Consider the following 25254-nt stretch of genomic DNA (forward strand, 5'->3'; position numbering starts at 1 on the left):
TTTTATAGTGTTTTACATTATTTATTCCATTAATTCAATAAAATCAGTTTGAGGTCCTAACTGTTGACTAAGCTTCCTATATAAAGCACAGCACAGATAAAGTAAGATGTGATAACGGTTCAACAGGTACAAATCAAGACAAGACAAAGAGATGACACAGAGATCCAAATTTCCACTGGACCTTTGTTTTTTTTTACTAACATGATCTGAAAAATAGACAGTTAGGCAACTGAAAGTTCACAGTTTATACCTGTGTTTCTGAGGTGAAACGGTAAAATCAAAGTCAGTCGCTCTATGTCATTCTGTTCAATTCTGTCTCCAGCTTTTATTATTGTGCCTGTTTACAGTCACTGTACTTGTCAGTGTGACAATGAAATATCACAAACCTCTTTCTAGCCTTGAAAACATGAAAAATATCTCCAAACAGTATTATTAATAGTATAGCTTTCTAAAACTCATCTGAACAGAGTCAATAAGAAGGTGCTTGTATTTAGGAACACATATGGCTGAGACACAAATTCTCTATGAAAGGTGCACTTGGTCTGATCCAACTGGTCCTAAGTTATTTAGAGTTTTGCATGAATCACCTGCTGCCAAGTCTGTTCCTCTTGTCTGTTGTACTGTGACAATATATGTGCACAATAAAATAACCACAACAAAATAATACTTGCTTTCTTTGAAAATCACAATAATGGAGGTTTTAGAGGCGTGACGTTTTAGGGTTAAGGCCAAAGAATGTGTGTGTCTGTTTACATGTATGTGTAGGACTCAGAGGAAAAATGTGTTTCAGGTCGCTTTCTTTTTTCTTCTCTTGTGTTGATTCCCTCTCGCTCTTTTTGTCTGTCCTCCCGCTGAATCTTTACGCTTCCAGCTCGAAACCCAGGCCAACTTTATGCCCACCGCCATTCACGTTCTTCCCATCAATCAGAGCTGAGAGCGTGAGCTTCACTCCTGCACAGAAAAGTGTCAAATTATACATTGTGTAAGCATAGTTATGTTTTACATGAAATAGGGTTAAAAAGTCAATTAACTAACCCGGCCTGAGGGTTTGTGTGTATCCAACTCCAACGAGGCAGGCGTTATTTACTTTGGTCTGTAAGGAGAAGCCAAACATCATGAACACAGTATTAAGAGAGTTGATACAAGGAAAGTAGAATGTATGTACAGAAATTATACATTAATACATCAGTTTTGGGTCAAAAACTACACAGGAGTTGAATGATGGTTTGAAACGTACAGTAAGTCAAGAGGTTCTGCAGAGTGAGTTTAGGGAGTAATTATTTGGCCAAATGGTGGTGTACTGTAGCTTTGGGGATGGCAGTGGTGGCCTGTTGAGCAGTCAGTCTACTACTGTAGTCCAGATGCATAATGTCCCAAGAGCTAATAAAGGCTTCAATCATCGTCATCATTTAACTTTTCCTTTAGCACCACGATTGCTTTGAGAGGGTTTAGTGAAATATCTTGACAAATTTTTTCCCCATGTGGAAAAAAGGAAGTTTTCCCTCATCTAATTTGAAGGTTTAAGGTCAGTGCTGCTATGGCAAGGTACAGACTGTTAAACCCTTTGGGGCAAATTTATATACAGTACAAATAAAGTGACATTTGGGTCAGACTCTAATGCCCTTTTGGAATGAAATGAAGTAACATAGTCAGTCTCCTGATTTTCCATTCACACCAAAGAATATTTCACTTTATGTTTTAATTTAATACCCAACTACACGTTAAAGTTAATGAATGTGGCCTCAGCTGTACTTTGTATTTAATGCTAATTAGCCAATGTTAAACTAACATAATGAACATAACAAACCAATATGCTGAACTCCAGCATGTTTAACATTTTCACTGTGCACATTCAGCTCACAGAACAAATAGGTAAAGTCTCACTGAAATGTTAGCCTGTGTGAAGAGGATTGTTTAAAATCTTTTTGTTTTCTAATTGTGTAATCCCTTGTACACTGCAGTCACTTTCACTGGTAATCCATTTAATCCCTTCATCCATTATTTTAACCATCTATCCTGTTAGCTTTCACAGGGAGACTGGTGCCAATTCCAGCTGAGTGAGAGGTGGGGTACACCCTGCACAGATCACCAGCCCATCTCAGCTCTGACACATAGAGACACAGGGAAACATGCCAATTCCACTTAGTAAAGCCACAGCTGCAATGTTCTGAAGTCTGCTCTTACAGAGAGTGAGGCATCCTTATCCAGCTGATACTTGGCTCCAATTCCAAAGCGTGTGTTGTTGCTGCCAGCTGTCCAGGAAAGGTGGACTGCAGTCTCCAACTTGCTGTCCACCTTTTGGTAAATGGAGCCACCAAACTCTGTGCCGTCATTACTGAAATAAAACCGCAAAAAAACACACACACAAAAGGTGGAAATTAGTAGCACATTATCTTTAATCCTGGGGAAACGATTCCTCTCATTGTGTGCATCACTTCCATTTCGTGCCTCTTTTCTCTGAGACTCACACATTGGTGTGAAGCTGGAAGTCACCAGCCTTGTATCCAAGGGCAAAGTTGTTCTGGGTCAGTTTAGATTTGGCAGTGTCAAATGCCAGCTGGTAGCCAGCCAGCCAGCCCTCATAACCCAGCACAGCAGCTGCATGGACGGTGGGACCAGCCATGTCAAAGTCCAGGTCACAGCCCACATTGACATAGTCACGTTTGTAAGCTGTCTTAAGTTTGGCACTCTTCTTCCTACAGGACGAATAATACAGAAATAAAAGACGGTAAGTGATTTAGATACCATAAAACACACTGGTATAAACTAATTAGTTCACTCTGAAGACATTTAAAACGACCCTGATATGAGTGGGTCTTACCCGGTGTTAGGCACAAATGACGTGTCCAGACCAAGCTTCAGGCCCTTAGCCAGCTACACACAGAAAACCAGACAGGAATCAGAGTTAATATTTTACCTGGAAGTATAATATATTAAACAAGCTGTCATTTATAACATGTATTGTTTATATGTTTGAAACAACCTGGTCCTCCACAGTGATTTCTGTGGTGAGGGTGTTGTCTGTGTTCCACTTCTGGTTGAAGCTGAGGCCCAGCTCACTAATTTTGTACTTGGTTTCCAAGTGGCCCCCAGACTTTCCCGTGTCTGTATTGCTGGAACCGGAAGTGGCAAACTCCTGCGAGACAAGGAGGGATGGAGTGATGGATGGGAGTTGGAGATGAAAAATGAGGTGGGAAGGGGAAGCAGAAAGGCAGGTGCCACATTAGAGCCCTGCCACTGTATTAAACAGAAAGCCAAGAGGGTGAGAGTTCAGAGTTCAGGGATAGAGAAACAATAAAAACAAGAGAAGCTTCTCTGTTTATCCTCTGCCACACAGTCTCTCTCTGGTTTGAATGACTGGTTGTTGGAAAGAAAATTTTGAACTTCAAGATGGAGAAATTAGTTGGGGAACTGAAAATCTTTGACGGACTGTAAGGGAGAGGTCGCGGTGACAGTATTTCTGAATCAGTGCTGTTACGGCTGCAGGTAGTGGTGCTGAGCTACTGCTGCAAAGAAACACTTGACAGGAAGCCTGGACACACTGTCCGCGCACAAACAAAACAGGTATCAACTGGCTTAAGCCACAGTGCACCTGTGTTTAAATATAAACACAAACACACACACACTCTTACCATCTGACAGGAGCATCCAAGGAAGATGCAAGGAGAAAAAGAGAATGGAGAGAAGGTTAGGAGAACCACAAAGGGTTAACATGCAGCATTTTATCCGCTCACTAGGAAAATAAAACGCAGTGCTACAGTTTTGTGGCATGTGGGAAACTCAGTAATCTAGGGCTCATTATGGCTTTACCATAGCAACAGGGGTATAGTAACACAGCATGTTTGGAAGTAACTAAACAGTTTTTCCTTTCATGGAACAACATATTGTCTAAGGGTCAAGAATGGAGGGTAAACTGGATGTCAAGTGTTACTTTGCTGACTTTTTAAAATAGACATCCGACAGAAAAAACACTCTGAGAAGAGGTTCCTGCAGGAGTCATTTGCTCTACACTGCAGAGCACTGAGAAGAGGCCTAAATATGAACATGAGAGTACATCCGGGTTACACAGACCACAAGGCTACTTACAACTCCACTCTGGGACGTGGTCTTAATGTCTAGCTTCAGAGTCCCATAGCCTGTGGAGAAAAGACATGAGGGAAATTAAAAGAAAGGGCTGAAAATAACTAACTTCCTGCACCTGCACAGCATGACTTTAAAACAGCTGCAGTAAAAATAAACAGCATCCATTTAAAGTGAAACTACAACAAAATGCTCTCAATTATTTGTCCTGCTTCAGCACAGCTTCATCCAAAAAAGCTTTAAATTATTCAACATGATCAACAGCATATGTAGGGAGAATTTGAGGAGTTACCATAGCCCTTGTTTAAGATGTCTTTGGCAGATTTCCCCAAGTCAGCGTAAGCAGGGGGGGTGGCCATCGTGCCTGAGAAAACAGACATGCACACGCTGTAAGGAGTTTTCACAATATATACATGTTTATGCAGTATATATAAAATATATATATTAAAAAACACTTTGCTCTGCATTAACCTGACCGCCACAGAGCTAAAGAGATAGTCTAGTAATTTATTAATGCACATCCATAAAGTTGGATGGCTCATAAGAGACAGATTTAAAAAAAACTGTGGTCAAAATCTGTGCAACAGAGAGTGAAGCAACCACATCTATAAGATCCAAAGATGCTTGATCCTATATTTTGCATGAAATTTCATTAAACCCTCTCAACCCTGTAAAAACCTACATCTGGCATGCCTTTATGCTTTGCTGCTTAAGTGCTTCCCTTGAGGACTTAACTGATCTCGTCTAAAACCAGTGATTTATGCCTCTATATTGTGGGAAAATACGAGCTGAATACTCTAGTGAATACACCAAACAAGTGACACAACAACAAATCAGACAGAACTTTGAAAGTAAAATAAAATCGCAGATCCTAAATATTTACATGTAACCATATCACTATACACGTGTCTCAGCGGGGAGGCCCTCCCTCTCTGGGGGGGGGGGGGGGGGGGGGCTGTCTGGGTTCTGGTAACATCCAGCTTCTCTCCTGCCCACCTATCTTCCACATCATAAACCCTATTGATTGCCTGACAGCAGTCCATCAGCAAGCAGCAGAGGTTGCTAAATTAAAGGGGCTTATTCTCCAGGACTGATGTACTAGCAATGTTCAGGAGGAAATATTTTAAAAGCTCACATCCACAGATGAAATAAAGACATTTTACTGCCGAAATCAGTACTATATTTTAACGTTAACAGTATTTTCTTTATGTGTTGTGAACAGAAAGTGCTGTAATGTGTATAAAGCCACTGCAGTAGAGCTAACATAAGCATTATAAGGTTTGTTAAGTCAGCAACTATCAGTTCTGCACACTACTGCACTCAGGGTGTCATTTTAGTCCTATGGGTCAGTGTGTGTATGAACATCGGTTTGACAATGTGACTTTGCAAGATTCACCTAAAGCCTGATGCTTGTTTCATCTTTTACTACTTGATTCCCTTCCTTCTTGTGTTTCTGTACTGCTGTAAATCCCATATATTTTCTTCAAGATGGAGACGGGACTTTACTTAGTGCCAGATGTACCAGCTAATGCCTCCACGACTGAGCCAGTACAGACCACTAAATTTTGTCACTGTGATCCAGTTTTGTCAAACTGAAACAGGATAGTGATGGAAATTGCTCAGAACCAAAGACTTTTTATCTCGAGGTATTTTTCTAAGGATAATGTAGCCGAGGGGCAACTGAGGGACCCTGATGATGTTTCATCTGTCTCTCTCCACACACATTCATACACCACTCACCGTGTCCCATAGGTGCATGGTGCTGACATGTACAGTGGCCTTTGTTCTCTGCCTGCTTGCCTTTTCCTGTCTTGTCCTGCTGCACCACACTCCCCACTCCTTTCTCTGCCATTTCTCTTCAGACGAGGGACGTGCAAGGAGGGACAATAGAAGTCTTTATTTTGCTGAGAGCAGCTGTGAACATTAGCATGTTTCTTTAGCATGCAGTAAGACCCCAGAGGTCTCCTCTCTATGCAGACAACTGTCCAACTGTGGCATCACATTGTACAGTATGTCCATAGACCAACAGATGATCAATGTGTGGAGTGAACTGCATTGAAACATGATAAGGTCCATGTACAGCCCTTCCATGACAACAGATGGCATTTTTATCAGACAAAGAAAGGTGATTAGCTGCATGAGGGACACGTGATGGTGATCCGGGGCAATGTAGAACCCCTAACACAAAAGCATGGAAAACACAGAACACCATACAGAGGAGCATCTTTCCTCAAGACACAGGCTAATGTCAGTGTCATTCACCTCTAGCATGTCACCTACAGGCAAGATGAGTCCTAAACATACAGCAATATCTGTCATAATTATTCTTATTTGTATTCAGATGGGATGTAGTGTAGAACATCCCTTAAAACTTGGATTCAGGTTATTAGAATATGTTAAAACAAACACTACAATCACACATCATCAACCTTTAAGGGGATGTGGTTATATATTTCTGCTCTCTATCAGGCCCTGCTAACTGAAAAAAGCTGCACTATGTTCACCAGCTAACTAATTACTAGATATACTGAATCTACAGTTCGGTGATCTGCAGTGTTTTGTGCTAAAAGGCGGACAGCTAAACAATGGGCTGAAACTAATTACAAAGCTGCAGATTCAGTGACAGGTCTCTGTAGGTTCATCACTAGAATGAACACTGTTAATTTTAATTAGTTTTCACATAATATCAATTTAAACTCTGGCTGCTTAAACTAAACAAAAGCTCAGCTAATCCCCTTCAACAGGTTTGACAACATAAGAAATCAACCTCACAACTGGCATTAAATGTCTGTTTAGTTCAACCCACTGAGATCTGCCCAGTTAGTGACACAAGGAATGGACCACAAATGCAGACATATCTCAACTGAATTAACCATACCTGACCTACGTTTAGCATACAAATGTTAAATACTTGTTGGATCCCAGCTTTTACCACGGAAATGTGATCTTTCCTATACCCAAACAGGGGACCCAGAGACTGTATCTGAGCTGTGTCTGGTGCCCTTCATTTGTCAGACTCTAAGGAACTACGTGCCAGCTGACCTGGGTTTTGTCGACTATGAGTAATTCCTAGACTGTCTTTGTCATTTCACTCTATACATGCACTTCTTCTCAATTAGCAAACCCTTTAGTGAAAGAAAGATTGTTTAGCTTTCAGAGCTTCTAACCCTCAGTCGCAACATCCAGATCTATATTTAGCCCAGGTAAACCTGACACTACAACACATGTGACTGGATTTCAACATGTGGCGACCTTGTAGTTCACGTTCCAAATCAAACTCATATAAAACGGATGTGTTTTTCTGTATTGTAACTCCACACCGTTCCATACTATCACCCTCCTGAGGCTCACTTTAACGCTTTTGAGAGGCAACCACATGACAGCCTCGACTGAGCTCAAAGGTCAAAATGACACTGATAAACAAAACAGTACACAAGCAATATGCTGGTGATTGTCAACAAACACATACAGTGTGTTGAAAACTCCTGATTTGATTCTGAATATGCAAATATCTATAATTATAATTATTGGAACATGTATGGAAATTGTTATATACTCAATTCCAGTATCAGTGAAATGTCAAGCTATTTTTATGTATCAATAAATTTGTCAAATGTAAAAAGTGCTCAGTTTGTGTTATACACAGGTACAAATAAATAAATAAAGGTTACTGGAAGAAATCCTGATATTACAGACGTTCCTAATAAACCATGTGTAAACAGGCAGTTATTCAAATGTGCCCATACCTTTAGATAATGAGAAACCAAGAGACAAGTGTGTGTCACATAACAACAGAGATTGTGTGTGTGTGAGAGAGAGAGAAAGGGGGGGAGATAAGGTTAAGAGCAGTCAAATTACAGTCAAGTCAATTTATTACTTGAATGTAAAGTACATGTATATGTTACATAGTATTTACATAGTATTTTACCATTTATATATTGCTATATATTGTTATGTTTTTCTACTGCAAAATAGCAAGTTTCACTTTAACTTGTTCCTCCAAGCTGACCTTGATGTTTTATTTCTATAGTGCCCATGTCCAGTAGCACTGAGCCGACAGTGCAATTATTCAGAAGATGGCGCATAAAGGTGCTAAGATAAAAGATAACGGTCGTTGTTGTGTAGCTGTTCATGGACCTTGTGCTTCATGACAAACACTTTGATTAGGTGTTTTAACGAGATTTCTGGCATCAGGTCGGACTGTCCCATGAGCGGCGGGCATTTAATGCGCGTCCGTTTCTGGTTTCCATTGTTCTCGCGTATGTACGACGTACACGTTACGTCCTTGGCCACCAACACAGCAACACCTATCATACCTTTATAAAATGGAATATCCTTATAAAATAGTGTATATATGTCAATGGTGAAATCTCCTACTTTTAAAGCTCTGCAGAAAATTATGCTTCTAATGCCCGGTATCGCCACGCACTCAACTCAAATGATTTTTTTCTGACCATGAGATGTACATTTGCAGACATGTAATTTCAGGTACTTTACATACTGTTTACAAATGTATATTTTCCTAAAGAAGTAGAATATACAGGCCTGAACTGGCTCTGAATCCATGTGATACTCTCCTGCTGCACTCCCACCCCTTTCTGTGTGACTCTTATCTCACTGACAACATCATGCACCCAAACCGAAATAAAGCTGACTTTTTGGCAAATAACAATGAGTTATCTGTAGTCTGCTGAATGTTTTATTTTATTTTTTTACCTTGATTTGTGGGACGGAGAGTTTCTCTGCGCAGTTCGGGGCACGGTGAAGGAGAAAGCAGAGACCGACTGAGCAGGCGCAAGCCACAGCTCCGAGCGAGGGAGGGGGTCGGCGTTGTGCAACTGGCATTGGATGAAATAAACTGTAATCACTACCTAATGTATAAATGATATAATGCGTGGGCAAAGTGTCGTAAGCTTGGTCTAAATTTAACAACGTTAACAAATGTATGTAGTTGCTCCACAAATAGTTCCTAAATTAATGCGTGCATGTATTTCTTTAACCCTTAGTTCAAATTTAACGAAATGCTTATTTAAATTGAGTAAATAAGAATGTGGGGAATACGCTTATAATACAATCACTGCAATACTAGTATTTTATTGTATATATACATTATTAAACCGCCAAGTATGAATCAACAGTGTGTGGCGCAAAAGATGAAGCGGTTTGGTGTGGTAAGACTCGCACCGCTCGGGGACAGGGCCCTCCCGTTAATAATGCTGATAATAGTGTTACCTAAAGTGATTGTGTCAGGTAGACGTTAATCCTATCCACCAGGCTCGAACAGTCAAATGGTTATGTTTTCATTTGGATAGTTAAAAGTTGGGCTCTGGTTAAATCAGTAAAGGTGAATTTAGACAACCTGAAAGGCAAAACTCAGGGAAATAGTTCCCGTAGGAGCAGAAATACACCTGCTAGAATTCAAAACTGCTGCAGTTGCAGAGTAAGGTATGGTTCTATTCTTTGGTACGCCACAATTTTAGACGATTGTTATTGCGACATAGTGGTCAGACACAGTATTATTGGGCTGTTGTGAATGTCCCGCTTTTTTTGTGTCTCACTTCTGATGGAAGCTCATCAGTTAAATGCTTTGGATTCAAATTTCAGAGCAGCCGGGGCCGTTTTAAGGGACATGTTCCTTCTATCAGTTCTATTTCTGCGTGCTCACAGCCCCGTTGCCATGGTGAAGACGATACAAGCCTTGGCGGCGTCATCAACGTGCGTGAAGCAAATCCTCGATAGATAAACAAGACTATATCAAAGGTAAAATAATTATTTTACAGACTATATGAAACTTCACCCATTGCATTTGGTTGGTCAACGCACATTATTGCACTTGGGTTTCATTAAAAGCACGTTTGATGGTTTCTGAACAACTTAATCGACAGTGTATTGATTTAATGCGTTTACAAGCTAAGCTAATTTACTAAATACACGTTAGCTAGCATTTTATGTCTGGATAAACAACGTTGTAGATTCGGGTAGCTGTATTAACAAGAATGATTCATTCGTTCATTCATTCATTCGTTGATTCCTTCATTCATTCACTAATTGTTCCACATGTCCCAAAGAAAGCCATCGCCCATCCAGACTGATCAAAGTTATACTGCTGCACAGCCTCATATAATCGACTTATCTTAAGATTAATAAAAAATGCATGAGTTTGACTTTGGTCAAACTCGGTTACTTTGGTCTTGCTGATTTTGTCATTTTTAATTTGTTTGTGCTTGTGCTTCTTCATTTTACAACTGCAGATGTGTGAGGGACCCTCTTCAATATCTGGACCAATCCCCCCAGATCCTTCACTGTTTCCCCAATATTACAAACGACCTAGTTCAGGTGAGATTTACCCTCAGGGCTATAGTCTTTTCAGATATTACTGTGTGTGTGTAATACGGTAAAGTGGATATCAAAAACATAACATATTTTTCTCCTTTAGTTTAATGGTGGTTGTATTTGGATTATTGCGGTGATTCCCCTCCCAAAATAAGTTTCTTTCATGCATGTCTGAAAATGTGTAAAACAGAGTCATGTGAAATCAATGCTGGCCTCAACCTACAATCTAAAGCTTTTATCCCCAGCTCGTGGACGTTTAGAGGGAAACGCTGAGGGGACTTTGTTCTCAGGGCCACTTGCTCCTGATCCTGTGTTGTACCCTGGCTGCTACAGTGCACGTACTCAAGCACATCCTCCTCGTATTGGCCTTAATGCTACCCACATTCTGGAACGTGGACAGAGAGGGGTGGTAGGGGAACTACTTAAATTAGATGGCATTTCTATCACCCCTGTTCCAAAACCAAGTAAGTGCAACCTATTATTTTCTGTAAATCATCAGTGTTTCTTCCCATTTCTAATTTTTTGGTTTGTTAGTTTTTCTAAGCTGAAATGTTGATTAAACTACCACACAGAAAGAAAGTTGTTAAGGCAGATAATTGTGATTTGGCCTTTTAGAAAAGCAAGTCCATGACTTTGGTAAAGAGAATGTTCGTCGACTTCGGGAAATCCAGAGACGCTGCAAAGAGCAGGAGGCTGAGAGAGCGCAGTCTCGTCCAGTTCCAGTCAAGGCACTTTGGACTTCTTGTAAATACCAGAATGTACCATCTAGGGTGATAGCCCAGCTACAGGTAACGAGAATGCCTGTGAGAGATGGAAGTTCTTGAGTTATAAATATTACCTTTGGGTCACTTTTGATTCAGTCATTCTGTTTTACACAGGTTTTTAGTCCAACTGTTAAACCACAGTGTCAAACCTTTCTGAGGGCCCACTCTCATGGTGGATCTACCGCCCCACAAAGACCACAATCCAAAACTTCCCCTGCAGCTGTCCAGCGCCCAGCCCCCTCTAATTCTTCTCCTGACCAGGAATTGCGAGTGAGAATTTTCAATTCAACCATGCGATCAGTAAAAGGCAATATAAGGCATAGTAGCATAGAATTTGACAAAAAAAAAGTAGGGATTGCAACTCTTGTCTTTTTATTTATTAAAACAGTTAACACGACTTTGATCACGTTCATGTGCATCTGTAACACTTATTTATGTTTGAATTACATTTCTATATGTGATATGCAGTTACAGGTGCAAGGTCAGACCATAGACTTCGTTAAACATAATGCAAGAGCTGCAGGAAAAATGGTGCTGCGTCGGTCACAGTCACTGACAAATCTAAAAGATAAGCCTGTCCCAAGTGCAGTCAAGGGCCAGGTGCCTAGGTAGTAAGTATGCCTATACCACGTCTTTAAATCTTTCAGAAATTCTCAAATGTTGCTGGTTAGGTAAACACACTGGACTCATCAGCATTGGTTCATTTGTTTTTATTTTTTTATTTAGCATTTTCTGATGTCTGTCACTGTTTTAATCGCTCTCTGATGCCCAAACAGTCTTGAGGAAAGGAAGGAGCAGTGGCGGAAAGAGGAGGAGGAGAGGAGGAGAACTGCACCAGATCCCACAGTCCCAGCTGGTCACACACTGATGCCTGAGAGTGAAAGACAGGAGACACTGAAGTCCCTGCAAGAGAGTATGCCTCTCGGTCTTTATCCCCTCCCTTAAAAATGACCATTATAGAGAAATAAATGTACTTTGTATATTTGCCTAATTTTCTTGTTGCTGATTTTTCCTCAGCTCATCGCTCTCTGGTGACGGAGCTGCTGTCCCTCCCTCTCAAAGCTGACAATCTGAGTGTTCGCTCACGTCGGGGTCACCTTGATTGCAGGCTTTCTGAAATTGAGGAGGCCATTAAAGTATTCTCCAGGGACAAAGTTTATGTAAAAATAGATTAATAGCAAATGGTGATGAGGAGGAGGATGAGGGAGGAACGATGGAAGAAAAGATGGTCCTGTGAATCCACTAATCTTCGCTCATTTTGTTTTTGTATAATGTAACATACCACCGAACCTTGTAAATTAAATGATATTGTAGCGTTAAAAAGTAGTTTAATTTTGAAGATTAAAATTTCCTTTTATATTATAAGTGGGTTTTTTTTGTTTGTTTGTTTTTTTGTCCTTATAAGTGTTGTGGTTATTATCTAATGCTGACGTCAATGTCACTTCTTTAAAGAACAATATGTTTTTCTCTTGGACAAAAATAATATGCAAATGTTCTGTAAACCTAAAAGCAAAAAGCACTAACTTAGGTATCACTTTCTGAGATGTGATTTGTATTGTGTTATTGTAAATGTGGCTGTTAATTTATAATAATAACATTTTGTGAAACATTGTATGCTTTTTAATTACTGAGTATTATACGAACGATGGAGTGTGATTTTCTCACTGTTGAGATCCTGCATTGGACAGCGTTGGACATTAATAAATCTGAACGCCCAATTTAAAAAACCTTTGACGTATAGCATACGTCACACGCCTGTACGTATTTTGGTCATTGTTCAGCGTGAGTAAGCTAGCAGCTAGCAGTTAGCTAATGTGCTGAAGACTAACGGATAAAAAACAAAAACGTCTTAACTTTTCTTGCATGTAAATGAGATCGTTTAAATCTTTTGACATTTGAAAACTTGTCAAAGCCACAATGAGCAAGAGGAAAGCGCCCCAGGAATCCCTAAATGAGGGAATAACAGATTTCCTTGTAGGTACGTGATGCGTAAGAAGGTTGAGCTCAGCTAACAGTGGCTAGTTTGATAGTTACATTCTGTTCTTTAATAACGAAAATAACGCCACAAGTACTATGTTTGTCATAGTATTAAAAGTGGTGCTATTTTTTCCCCCTCGAATTTGTTAGTCTGTGTTGGTTACATGCATAATCTGGTACACTGGCGATCATTTAAATGCCTCCTTCTGTCATCTGCATTTTCTAAAATAATGCCCATAATGAGGGAATGAGGGAAATGATAAATTATGTTATGTTCTACTTGTGTTTCCAGAGCTAGCTAATTACGAGAAAAATGTCAACAGGGCTATTCACAAATACAACGCATACAGGTAAGATGAGTTCGTTATGGTTTTGTTACTGAAGAAAGGTTTATTCTGTACAGCTAGCTGTGACCTGTGCATTCCATTAACGTTAAGGCCATGCAACAACTCCTAAGCTGCCTTCCCTAAGCTTATTTCTCTTAAGTTTTTGCGGACAGTCTTTGGGGAGATGTTAATCCCTTCTCCTGGGCATGTTGACGGGAATAGTTAGTGAAGTTGAAATGTTTTTTTGAACTGTAATATTAGACTGATTTCATTTACTAGGTGTGTCCGAGCTGCCTAGTGAGCATAACATACAGACAGTGGTAATGGTCATTAATCTGACAGTTCTGGTAAAACTATGTTTAAAATTGATGAAAGTGAAATTGAATTGCAATTGCTATACTTCTTCTCATCTTCTGTGTCTAGGAAAGCAGCATCTACCATTGCCAAGTACCCCCATAAGATCAAAAGTGGTGAGGAGGCCAAAAAACTGGTATGTGTTAAGAGTGTTGATGTCTTTGTTGACTGCCAATAAAAATAATACTTTTTGAAATTAAAGTTTTTACATTTATATGAAATAAATTGTCATGACAGATCATTTCAGAAAATAAGAAATTACTCCATTATTATTTGTCTTCCCTGTGATGCCCTCTGCTGTAGCCTGAACATTTTTTACAGCTACTTTTCACTTCTTACATAACTGCTGCAGATTGCACTATTCAGCACCCTAGTCTTTGTTTTCACATTTTAACAGGATGGTGTTGGAGCTAAAATTGCAGAAAAGATTGATGAGTTCCTACAGACTGGCAAGCTACGGAAATTAGAAAAGGTGAGTCTGTGAATACATGGAAGATGCTATACTGTATATATGTTTATTAATGGTTCATTTTAACAAATTGCACCACATAATGTCATACTTGTATTTTCTTCTAGATTCGAAATGATGACACTAGCTCATCCATCAATTTCCTCACCAGAGTTACTGGAATTGGGTATGTCATGACAGTTACTAATCCAGTTATATGGACATTTCTGAAATGCTTTATGAGGAATTAAATTTGCTGCATGGTCAGTTTCCCTTTCTGAGGGATGTTGTTATTGTGGGAGATTGATTCATTTCTGTAGGCTTGCTGTATGTGCTTTATGTATGTGACATACTTCAGCTTTCTCTTCAACAACTTAGCCCTGCTGCTGCCAGGAAGTTCTTTGAAGAAGGGGTGAAGACATTGGAAGGTTTGTTTGGGAGTTAACTTACTTTAAACAAAATATGTAAATGCTGGCAATCTTTATTTTATTACACAATACTCACTTCATGCTTAATAATTGCCAGAAAGTAGATATAGCTTTTGGCATAAATAGCTATATTTGTTTTTTTCCTGGCTTTTAGATTTAAAAAAGATTGAGCACAAGCTAAACCATCATCAGCAAATTGGACTCAAGTAAGTTTGGCTCTTAAATAGTTTTTTCTAAATGGGTAATTAATCTGTTTAGAAATGTCTTAAAATCTTTTGTTGATACATGAGCTGCTTGTCATAGATTATTTTCTACTTTCAGGTACTTTGAGGAATTTGAGAAGAGGATTCCACGAGCTGAAATGGAACAGATGGAGGTGATAAAGCATCTGTATTTTCTTTTTCTTCATGCATTTTTTTCAGTTTCCTTACATTGTCCTTTTGCTTAGATACTGATTCTTGGAGAGTTGAAAAAAATTGATACAGGATATATTGGAACAATCTGTGGAAGCTACAGAAGAGGTAAACTTTACATTCAAGATACTTCCCATTAAATCTTTAGTTTGCGACAGCTGTATAAACCGTTAGTCGTGGTATTGGTTTACAATTAACAGGTGCTGCATCAAGTGGAGATATTGATATTTTGCTGACCCATCCAGATTACACCTCTCTGACTCAAAAGCAGGTAAAATTCCTTTCTTCTGAGCAATATTACCTACTGTAAATGTTGAGCATTGCTGTTAGTTACAGCCTGATTTGTTAAGTTAAGTTAAGTAGCATTTTCCGAATTTTTTTCAATTTCCAGCCTAAGTTGCTCCATGCTGTGGTCGATCATTTGGATTCTATTGGTTTTGTGACCGACACTCTGTCCAAAGGAGACACCAAGTTCATGGTGAGACCTTATTTTGTTTTGTGTGCTCAGTTGCATGTGCTTGATTTGTACTTTGTAATGTGGTTAATACAGTAACTATCTGCAACCCATGAAGCACATGACTGGGGTCACAATGTTCTTGATTTTGTTTTCTAGGGAGTCTGCCAGCTGCAGCGGAGTGATGAAGATGAGGAAGAATACTTTCACAGGCGTATTGATATTAGGTGCCCTGCTTTAGTTGGCTGTTAGATTCCAGAGTAGTTTTTTTTTTTTTTTACATTTTTATGTAAAACATTATTCATTGTACCTCTAAAACATCCTTTATGAGGATGACAACATCATTTCATTAAAATTTTTTGTCCTCTGGCAAAAACACCAGAGACGCAAGCTTTTCTTATTATTTGTTGATTATTCTAGTTAATCTTTTGTTCTTGTTGTCTGACTTAACTTTTCTGTTATTCTAAAGGTTAATTCCCAAGGACCAGTACTACTGTGGAGTTCTGTATTTCACTGGAAGTGATATCTTCAATAAAAATATGAGAACTCATGCACTGGAGAAGGGCTTCACTCTGAATGAGTACACCATACGGCCACTTGGAGTCACAGGTGAGTCGCTTAATGAACCCCTTAAACTTTATTTCAACTTGGATAACTTTTGTAATAAGTTGTGATTCTTTCTTTTACCTTTGAATATCAGCTGTTTTTTTGTGGGTCTGTTGTAGGTGTGGCAGGCGAGCCTCTGTTGGTGGATAGCGAGAGAGACATCTTTGAATACATCCAGTACAAATACAAAGAACCAAAGGACCGCAGCGAGTGAAGTTACAATAAATACCTCTAATGTATTTGAAGTTACGTTATGCTGCAAATACGATCAGAAGCATGTTTACAAATGTTTGCTTTAGAGTGTCCTTTCATATTCAACTGAAAAAAAATTGTTTAGAATTTCAAGTTTGATTTTGAATATGTCTGGATTTATGGAGTTTTTGCCTCAACACACACATGCTTTGTACAATAGAATAGTTTTTTTTAAGTTTTTTTTTTTTTTGCCTTCTGATTCATTCTCCATTTTAAGCAGGTTTTTAAACAGTAATTTATATTTTATTTTGTATTGTGTGTATGTATCAATACGGATTGGGTCTTAAGGTTGAGTGACTTTTGTTACAGTTATTATTCATGCATCATGAACCATGAGCCACTATGATGGTAGTACTTATTAGAGGTATTTGGCCTTATTTTTAAGTGTAGTTGTTACACATGCACTCAGCAGAAAAATATATCTAAGAACAACTTTTTTGTGTTTATTTTTTAATTTTGAATAAGAGTGGGCAAATTTCTGGTTGTGAACAATAACTGAGGATAAATGTGATTTTGCATTTCCATCAATTATTGGTTGCCCTATGAATGAGACTGGTGGATTTGATAGAATTGTGGAAAATAATCTGTTGGAACAGGGAACTATTATATTTTTAGTAATTTTCATGTGAAAACATTGAAATCAGTACATAAAACAGAAATAATACTCCAATTTACTGTGCTGATAAAGTTTTTAATCTTCAAAACGTTAAGACTAGGACTGTGGTTTTGTTTTGTATGTGGATTGCCAGTGTTTCAACAATATTTAAGAAAAGGCTATGGGAATATTTATCAACAGTCAAGTGGTAACTGACTATGCCTGAAATAAATCAGTTAATGGTATTTGATTCTCCTTTTTTTGTCTTCATATACAGTGTTTTTTCTAAAAATGAAAATAGGATGCTGCAGCAGGGTGAAAATATGAGAAAATGTTCTTATAGCACAATATTTTCTGTTGTAACTACACTGATTCTTATCATAATCTGATAAAGTAATGCATGTATAAACCATGCTTTATTTGTTCGTGTTTACAGTAGCACATTTTCCAACGTTTTTAGTAGAAGGATAGCACAAAATGTATCCCAAGGTGGAGAGATGCTTTGACCCAGACTCAATAAACAGCCTGGAGAGAAATTCTCCTCTAAAGATGTTAGAATGGGACTCGGCATTCTAACCAATCAGAAAGGGGGAATTATGCTTGTGGGATTCTTTAATGTAATTTCATAAAATTAATACTGCAGGTTTAATTCTCAGGACGTGTATATTATACATGGTAGTTGGCGAATAAAACCTGATTCTAAATCTGTAGCTTTTAACAGCTTTTAACCTTATAGGAAGTAGTTAAGTTTTATTTAGGATAAGTCAGGAGTGTCCGAGTATCCTTAAATAAGCCTATATTTAATTTATGTGAAGGAAAAAGTTTTTGAAATCAGAAAATACTGTTATTTAGGTAACATTTAGCCTCATTTTTCTTTAAACATTTTAATGTTCTAAATGTATTTATGGAAATTTGAAATAGTCACATCAGTTTGGTACTTATAGAATAAATTTTAATTGCAAATACAGAGGGGTTTTTAACTTTTCAGAAGCGAAAGGTAGAAAAAAAATTATTTTGAAAGGTATAAAAAATGATTTGTATCTAAGTTGGCTTTAATAAAATCAATTCATTTCACATTATCCTTAGTGATATACAGGGGCTTGGGCAAATTATTTACAATGGTTGTCCCGGCAACGGTGCTTTTGCAAAGCATGATGGTTTGAAACAAAATGCAGAGAGAAACGCCACAAAGATAGAGCTGAATCAGCCAATGACAGCAGGCTGTGCAATAATATCCACCAATGGGAGCAAGTCGAGGCAGCAGGCTCTCGCAGCCGCACACCCACACTACTTTTGTGTATACCACTTCGCGGGAGTTGTCACTACAGCAGCATTCGTCTCTTTAAATTAGACAAACAATATACGGGACACTAGAAGGTAAATTTCAGAATTCCGCTTGCAGAAAATTACAAGATGCTTAATTTATCCTTTATTAAGTATTGTCGAAATTTATGAGACGATGTTTTCTTTCCCTCTCTGCCGGATGAATGGGCAGCTAGTCCTTCAGTTAACGTTAGTTAGCGAGTATTAATTAGCAGCTCGTCACCGCGGAATGTGGGTCCGGTGCGGGCTTGCTAACAAATCCTTTTCCGCATGATACCGTACTTTAGATAATAAAAAAAACTATTTATGCCTTGTATAATCACGAGATTGCTGTGGTAATGTCGGCGCCCTGCACGTTGAAACAGATAAGCATGCTTATTCTTTTTTTTTCAGACAGTTGAAACATTGTGAGTTCATTTCGCAGATTCTTCTTGAAACCTCTGGTAAATCTGAGACGGTAATCTTAAATGTCGTGCGTATCCATAGAAACTACGCAGAGCGCGCATTCGGCGATCTTGCAGCCGATGGAAGTTGTTATGCAACACTTGTAATAAACGCTGATCAAATATTGTGTGTCCGTTATGTAATGATAACTTCGTCACTAACTAGCTGTGTTTTCCTTTATTGGCTAACTAACCCTTTTGTGCTTTCGATACAATATCTTTCAAAGTCCGTGGATAATAAGTCGAGTGTGTGTCATTGTATGAGAAGATTACGAATGCTCCGCTGTGTTTTGGTTTCCCAGGGCAACCATGTCTGACAGAAAGGCAGTGATCAAAAATGCCGACATGTCGGAGGACATGCAGCAGGACGCCGTGGAGTGTGCCACACAGGCCCTGGAGAAGTACAACATCGAGAAAGATATCGCTGCATACATCAAAAAGGTAAAGACCACAGAGGTCAAACTCAGTTCACAAAGAAGATTTGCACAAAGTGTAACTGTAACCTGCTGACTTTCGAGAGTCCGTTATATGAGACTGTTATATTACTCATCATTCTTCATGTTACACACCCAGCTTGGTATTTGGAATGTTGATTCTTCCTGAGTTAGCCTGTTCCCTCTCTGACGGACTCTGATTCACAAGCCACATATTTTTTTACCCATTGTGGTATTCCTGCTCAGTGGAGGAAGTGACACACCTCTAACCTTAATGTGATGATGATGGAGTTGCAAAAAGCTCGGGTATAGCTGTTTTTTCCCTTTCAGCGCATCGTTGACTCATAACAAGCTGAGCTTCGAATAGGGGATGTGCATTTTTGTTTTTTGAGAGGATTAATATCACATAACTATATATGGATAAATTAACACTTTGAAGTTACGATGGCATAAATCGCTTGTGTTACCCAGATTGTGAGAAATAACGAGGCTGCATGTTGATTAGTGATATGTTTACGCTTGCAAGTGTGGTCATTTTGTTGATGCAGAAAAAACAGCAGATGATGTAACATTAAAACTGTTTAAAAAAATTCATTTGAATCATGTTTACTATTTCTGTGTATTATTGCCAGATGTTTTTCCTCTTGAATGAACGCACTTTGTCCCTTGTCCCTCACAGGAATTTGACAAGAAATACAACCCCACCTGGCACTGCATCGTTGGGAGAAACTTTGGCAGCTACGTGACTCATGAAACCAAGCATTTTATTTACTTCTACTTGGGTCAGGTGGCCATTCTGCTGTTCAAGTCCGGCTGAGGAATAAATTTTATCCCACCAGATGACCATACATTACCGTACTGACTGACTCGACAAAGGCACGTATCATTCCTTGGCGAGAGGCCGCTGCCTTTTTCTGCGCTGCTTTCTACTTTGTTTTTGAGGATTTAAAACAAACCGTGGCCATGTTAAAGAGATGAAACACTTGTATTTATTTTTGTCTTGTTATGTTAGACACGTAATTTTTTTAATTAAAGCATAGCTGTTAAGCTGTCTGGGTCCAATGTCTGCTGTGGTCGTTTTATTGCATCGTTACACTAAATAGAATTGAATACCTATGCCTTAAAACGCATGTCTTAGTATTTATAAAAGTTTATAAGCATGCTTGTGTAATTCCGACCAGAACATGAGCAAAGCAAATGCCTTATCAGGAGAGTGAGACAGACATTGAAGTAGAGGACTGGGGAGTCTTGCAGAAGCCCTTGCATAAGTGACTCACTGTACTCATCTGGGCAGGAAATGTCCAACTTAGGTATATGAAGGTCTAATCAAATACAGGCAAGAGACAGCATGAGAGGTGGTACTCTTTATTACATAATATTTAGAAAACCAGCTTGTGTGGGTAAACACCGTTAGACAGGCAGAAGGTAGAGTGCAGATACCCTTTCAGCTGAGGTACTTTCTTGATGAGGGGGAGGAGCTGAGCATCCACAGCTTTCTGGTCCTCCTTTCTCTGCTCGGTAAGCTGGTACTTCTGCAAGAGAAACCCACAGGTTGGTGTGTCAAATCTGAAAATCCATGCCTTATGGAAAGATTAAGCATATGCATTCTGAGACTATACCCAAGTAGGCTCACCTCTTTTTCCGTATCAAAGATCTCTCCCTCCTGGTGACGGGGCCTCCGCAGCTTCTTCTTCTTGAAGTAGGCATCATTCAGAGTTTTGGGGATCTTGACTCCAGAGATGTCAATTTTGGTGCTAGTCGCTATGACAAACTTCTGGTGAGCCCTGCGCAGGGGAACTCTGTTCAAGGCAAGAGGACCTGAACATAGGCAAAGCAGAATAAGGTTAGAAAGAGTATCCCAGAATCTTGGCCAAATGCATGGGAGCCAGTAATCCTTACCAGTGACAAGCAGGAGACCACTTGAGAGCTGCTTCAGGAACACCACCCGCTAAGAAACAAAACAAATATATCCCTGTTACAAAACTGATCTTAGACTCCCCGCCCCCAAAAGGCATTTACCCCAATGACCACTATGCGAGTTTAATTCCAATGTGAATACATACAAGACACATCTTAGTTAACTGGTGTAAAGCTTAAAAAACAAACAAACTGAAAAACAAATGTGCTATTTGTCCAAGACTACCATACATTTTCATGATACGCCACTGTAGAGGAAATAAAATAAATCTACCTGCAGGCAACCCTTTTTTTTATGAGGAGGACTCAGTCTTACAGCTGAAACCTTATTTAGGTCAGCCACAGCTCAAAGTACTGTATGTGTAGGCACAGTCTTCCATAACTTGCCCATGTAGTATTTGAGAGTGGGAGGTAGTGACAGTGTCTGTGGTGCTGAAGGTTTGTGATTGTAGTGTGGTGTCCAGCACACTTGTTAAACCCACACTATGTGCTTCAGCAAAAACCGGATTTAAGATGAATCGATGAATTGTTTGGAGAACGAGATCTGTACATCTTCTGATTTTCTTTGAGAATACAGAGAACAATACACAATAACATTACCACTATGTTGTCAGTTGAAGCATTTTACTGATACAATGTCAGGCAAATTAGGTCATCAGTAATCAGTAAAAATACTAAACCAATGGTAGCAATAGGTAGCTGGCAGATTATAATAACCAATACCTTTAACAGCAGCCTTGCAGTGTCAAAAAGGTTTTGTATAATATATATAGGGATGCACCAATACCACTTATCCAGATTGAATATCTACATTTGAGTACCATACACCAATTAAGCATAACATGATGACCACTTGTGCAACTTAATGCAAATACAGTGGCTCTGCCATGAATTGGATTGCTGTTCATGTTATGCATTATCTAGTATTTCAACCATACAACCTTTTTTTTTTAAATGAGGGGATTTATATCTTTTAATCTAAAGACACCTAAGAATGAACATAGGCTAAATGTTTCTGTACTTTGCACCACCATCATATTAATACCATCCAATCACAAAATTTAAAAGTTTGCCTCACAGCTATAAATTTGAATCTAATGTCAATACCTGCCCCATATACTAAACTGTGGCATTGTTGTGTTGGAGAGCCTCAATCAGTCTCAGCCTAGAAGTCATTAAGAGTGTGACAAAGCCACTCATGGATACATCATTTTTCATATGTGGATTAGATTTTATGCATAATTACTGAAATATTGTTGTGCATATTGACCTTGATCATCTTGATCAAGTGTTTCTCTGCATGATGTGTGTCCAACACAGGTTGTCTAATAAATCAATTTTGCAATAATGCATCACGGGCGAGTTCAAACTGATAACTGCAATATAAAGCAAATATGCTGTGACAGAGTTTAGAAACATTCAGGAGTCAATTCTGTGCATCCTGATTCCAGTGGAAGTACAAGCAAATGCTGCTTACTACCTACCAAGAATTCATCTGAAAGAAAATTCAGGAAAAGCTGATTGCTTTTGTCTCAGTTTACAGATAATGTAGTTCAATCTACTGGGACAGGAAAAACTATGAGTGTCTGTGGCAGATGTAAGGAAATAACCATCAAGTCATAGCACTGCATGTAAATAAACAAAAAAAAGGAGATATAATGCATATAATACAGGTTCCTGCTCCTACAGTCACAGCCAAATCTTCAACATTAAATTTGCATACAATTACACTAAATTTGCCACTTTTATATCATTCTCTTTTTCATAGTATTTCAGAAATGTGAGTAAAGAAGATTTGCTTTAGTATCTGTATGGCGATTGTGGAAAATTATTCATATATATAAAAAAAATGATCCTTCAAATACTTGCCGGACCTGTCTAATGCACTACTGGAGTTACTGCAAATATTTTTTAGCCTGTGCTGCATGTAACTTATTTCTTCCAAACACGAGCACTCGGACATTATCAAGGGGTGTGCTCCAAATGTTTCTTACCTTTCCACGGTGGCGACCAGTGAGCAGGATGAGGACAGTTCCTGGCGTGATGGAGGTACGCAGATTCCTCTTGTGCTGGCTGAAGGGCTTCTTCCCATGGCTCTTCAGTTTACGGGGAACATCCTCGGTGGGGTAGTAGCGGGGCTAAAAAAGAAGCACAAACATACACGATGTATTTTAATTTTGGCTTCACTTCAGAAATCCAGTATTAAGTCCACAGACAAAATTAAGAAGTGTGTTAATCTCCACTCCACATGCCTAAAAGAGAAAATGTTTCTATCCATATTTATTACAGTCAAAATAACTACTTGCACCTTATCTGTAAATTAATCGGACCTATTCCCTGTGACATTTTATTTATTTATCAATTATTTTTATTTAGGACTATCTAAACTCATAAATAGCCATTAATATATTAAAGACAACCAATAACTTAACCTAGAGAATCCCCATTGTATGCAGGGTGCTAGATTTTGAATGTGTAGACTTGAGATGTTTTCGTTAATAACATGCAGTCTGTCAACTGAACCCAAGAAACTGAGCAGTGTATGCTCCACCAATTTTACCAGATTTATCCTCTGAGCAGTATACAATGATTTATTCCTTCTCACTGTTGATTTTGTCTAAATGCCAACTACTCACCTTTTGAACTTTGTTTCTCTGAATATTGGCATTTCAGGTTTCACCAAAACAAAACAGAGGGAAAAGATAGCCAGTCACTCACCATCTTGCGCAGCTTGACAACACGAGTGCCACCATTTTTGTCTCCTCCAACAGTCTTGACAACAGTGGCCTTGGGCTTTGTCTTAACTTTTTTCTCAATCTGAAACAAGAGCAAATTTTAATTAAAGTAAAACACAATCACTATCAAGTGCATACAGCTTCTTTAATCCCATATTTGGTAGGTTGTCAATCTGCACTCACCTTAGTCTCCGTTGTCTTGGTCTTCCTCTTGTACATGGCCCTTCGTGCGTACATAGCAGAACGGGAGTAGCGGCTGATGCCCCGGGCCAGAACCGGGTTCCGGCTGCCATGCTTCTTTTTGGCAGACTTCTTATCTCCCTCTGCCATCTGACACAATGCAAAGTAAATCAAATGTTAGTACTAATCAACCGTAGGAATGTCAAGTTCTATCAATAGTGTCATACGTTTGTTTCTGATGTGGTATATTTTGAATAATCTTATCAAAACCATATTCCAGCCGTAGTTGGACAGTGTGTATAGCCAATACATGAAAGCTAATATGGTGCTGATCAACTGCTTAAGAATAACACCAACAACAATGTGACCAAGAGATAAACTCAAAAGTCATAGTTGCCCTTACTGACTTGAGTAAATCTCTTAGTCAAATTAAACTATGCCCGTGATAAACAAAACTACATTTCGTTTGGTTGATTGGGAACCGCAGTACCCAACGCATAGGAGGCATGACATGTAGCCTAACGTTAGCTAAATTAGCAGTTAGCAATAGAGTCAAAAGTTGACGCTTGACCGGGTAGCCAGGCAATTTCACTATAAACGTACGATTTCGAGGTTGACAAAGCAAACTTAACTTAGTGCAACAACAGGACTATATGATAACTGCACAGAAATCCAACGAGGGGCAGCACGTTTCTACTAGCCAGCTAGCTAACGTTACAGAGAGCACAAGAGCTAACCGGAGGCCCTGGACTACCGATAGACAAACTGTAATTATTAGACAAACATGACAGAAAAATCATGACAATAGAGGTATCAAGGGAATCTTCTACATATACGGATCAACTTTGTGATATTTTGTGACTCTGATTTGAATTCTGTAACAGCGATGAAAACGGATTTTTATCCTACAGTAACATGGAGGCAAGGGTGTCTTACCTTAGCTATGAAAAAAGAACGACATCCGGGGATGTAACATATATAAGGACGCTGCGCGATGACGTTGACGCAATTGCGGCGACTTCCAGGATGTTAGTCCTTGTATTCCTGAAGTTCTCCTAAACTTCCTGTGTACAAATAACATAGCAATCGCATGTTTTCTTAACAGCTGGTTTTTCCCACAATTGTGTAGCAGCATGTTTTAAAGAAAATTATTTCTCAAAAACCTTTCTTTCATTTCAGCATAATCTTAGAA

General features: G+C 38.9%; 5 protein-coding genes across 9 annotated transcripts; 3 read left to right on the plus strand and 2 right to left on the minus strand.

Annotated features, from left to right (window-relative positions):
* On the minus strand, nt 1-8922 carry vdac3 (voltage-dependent anion channel 3). 3 transcript variants are annotated; one of them, XM_067520860.1, is made up of 10 exons: nt 8797-8917; nt 5821-5936; nt 4373-4444; nt 4087-4136; nt 2984-3136; nt 2822-2874; nt 2469-2696; nt 2185-2335; nt 1036-1093; nt 1-951 (listed from the first exon to the last, which is right to left on the minus strand). In XM_067520860.1, the coding sequence occupies exons 2-10, from the start codon at nt 5930-5932 to the stop codon at nt 860-862; spliced, it is 969 nt and encodes a 322-aa protein (XP_067376961.1). In that variant the 5' UTR covers nt 5933-5936; nt 8797-8917; the 3' UTR covers nt 1-859. The 3 variants fall into 3 exon arrangements, with proteins under 3 accessions (XP_067376961.1, XP_067376959.1, XP_067376960.1); XM_067520858.1 differs by having other exon boundaries at nt 5821-5994; nt 8797-8876; XM_067520859.1 differs by lacking the exon at nt 5821-5936 and having other exon boundaries at nt 8797-8922.
* Nucleotides 8923-9549: 627 nt separating this feature from the next.
* enkd1 (enkurin domain containing 1) lies at nt 9550-12090 on the plus strand. 3 transcript variants are annotated; one of them, XM_067520009.1, is made up of 6 exons: nt 9557-9840; nt 10332-10416; nt 10659-10877; nt 11029-11201; nt 11274-11447; nt 11954-12090. In XM_067520009.1, exons 2-6 carry the CDS (start codon nt 10332-10334, stop codon nt 11957-11959), a joined length of 657 nt encoding a protein of 218 aa, XP_067376110.1. In that variant the 5' UTR covers nt 9557-9840; the 3' UTR covers nt 11960-12090. The 3 variants fall into 3 exon arrangements, with proteins under 3 accessions (XP_067376109.1, XP_067376110.1, XP_067376112.1); XM_067520008.1 differs by having other exon boundaries at nt 9550-9840; nt 11274-12084; XM_067520011.1 differs by lacking the exon at nt 11274-11447 and having other exon boundaries at nt 9559-9840.
* An 841-nt stretch (nt 12091-12931) lies between these two features.
* Nucleotides 12932-17275, plus strand: polb (polymerase (DNA directed), beta). The gene is made up of 14 exons (XM_067520007.1): nt 12932-13155; nt 13447-13504; nt 13904-13970; nt 14232-14306; nt 14411-14469; nt 14661-14710; nt 14865-14916; nt 15032-15086; nt 15159-15231; nt 15324-15394; nt 15515-15601; nt 15737-15804; nt 16047-16186; nt 16303-17275. Exons 1-14 carry the CDS (start codon nt 13095-13097, stop codon nt 16395-16397), a joined length of 1011 nt encoding a protein of 336 aa, XP_067376108.1. The 5' UTR covers nt 12932-13094; the 3' UTR covers nt 16398-17275.
* Nucleotides 17276-18258: 983 nt separating this feature from the next.
* On the plus strand, nt 18259-20287 carry dynll1 (dynein, light chain, LC8-type 1). The gene is made up of 3 exons (XM_067520016.1): nt 18259-18407; nt 19099-19237; nt 19910-20287. Exons 2-3 carry the CDS (start codon nt 19106-19108, stop codon nt 20045-20047), a joined length of 270 nt encoding a protein of 89 aa, XP_067376117.1. The 5' UTR covers nt 18259-18407; nt 19099-19105; the 3' UTR covers nt 20048-20287.
* Nucleotides 20288-20579: 292 nt separating this feature from the next.
* Nucleotides 20580-24237, minus strand: rpl6 (ribosomal protein L6). Its single transcript, XM_067520012.1, has 6 exons — nt 24066-24237; nt 23866-23964; nt 23142-23285; nt 21130-21178; nt 20864-21048; nt 20580-20762 (listed from the first exon to the last, which is right to left on the minus strand). The coding sequence occupies exons 1-6, from the start codon at nt 24210-24212 to the stop codon at nt 20610-20612; spliced, it is 777 nt and encodes a 258-aa protein (XP_067376113.1). The 5' UTR covers nt 24213-24237; the 3' UTR covers nt 20580-20609.
* Nucleotides 24238-25254: the final 1017 nt, after the last annotated feature.

Source organism: Channa argus, chromosome 11 (assembly GCF_033026475.1).
Source record: "Channa argus isolate prfri chromosome 11, Channa argus male v1.0, whole genome shotgun sequence".
In the NCBI taxonomy this organism is placed as follows: Eukaryota; Metazoa; Chordata; class Actinopteri; order Anabantiformes; family Channidae; genus Channa; species Channa argus.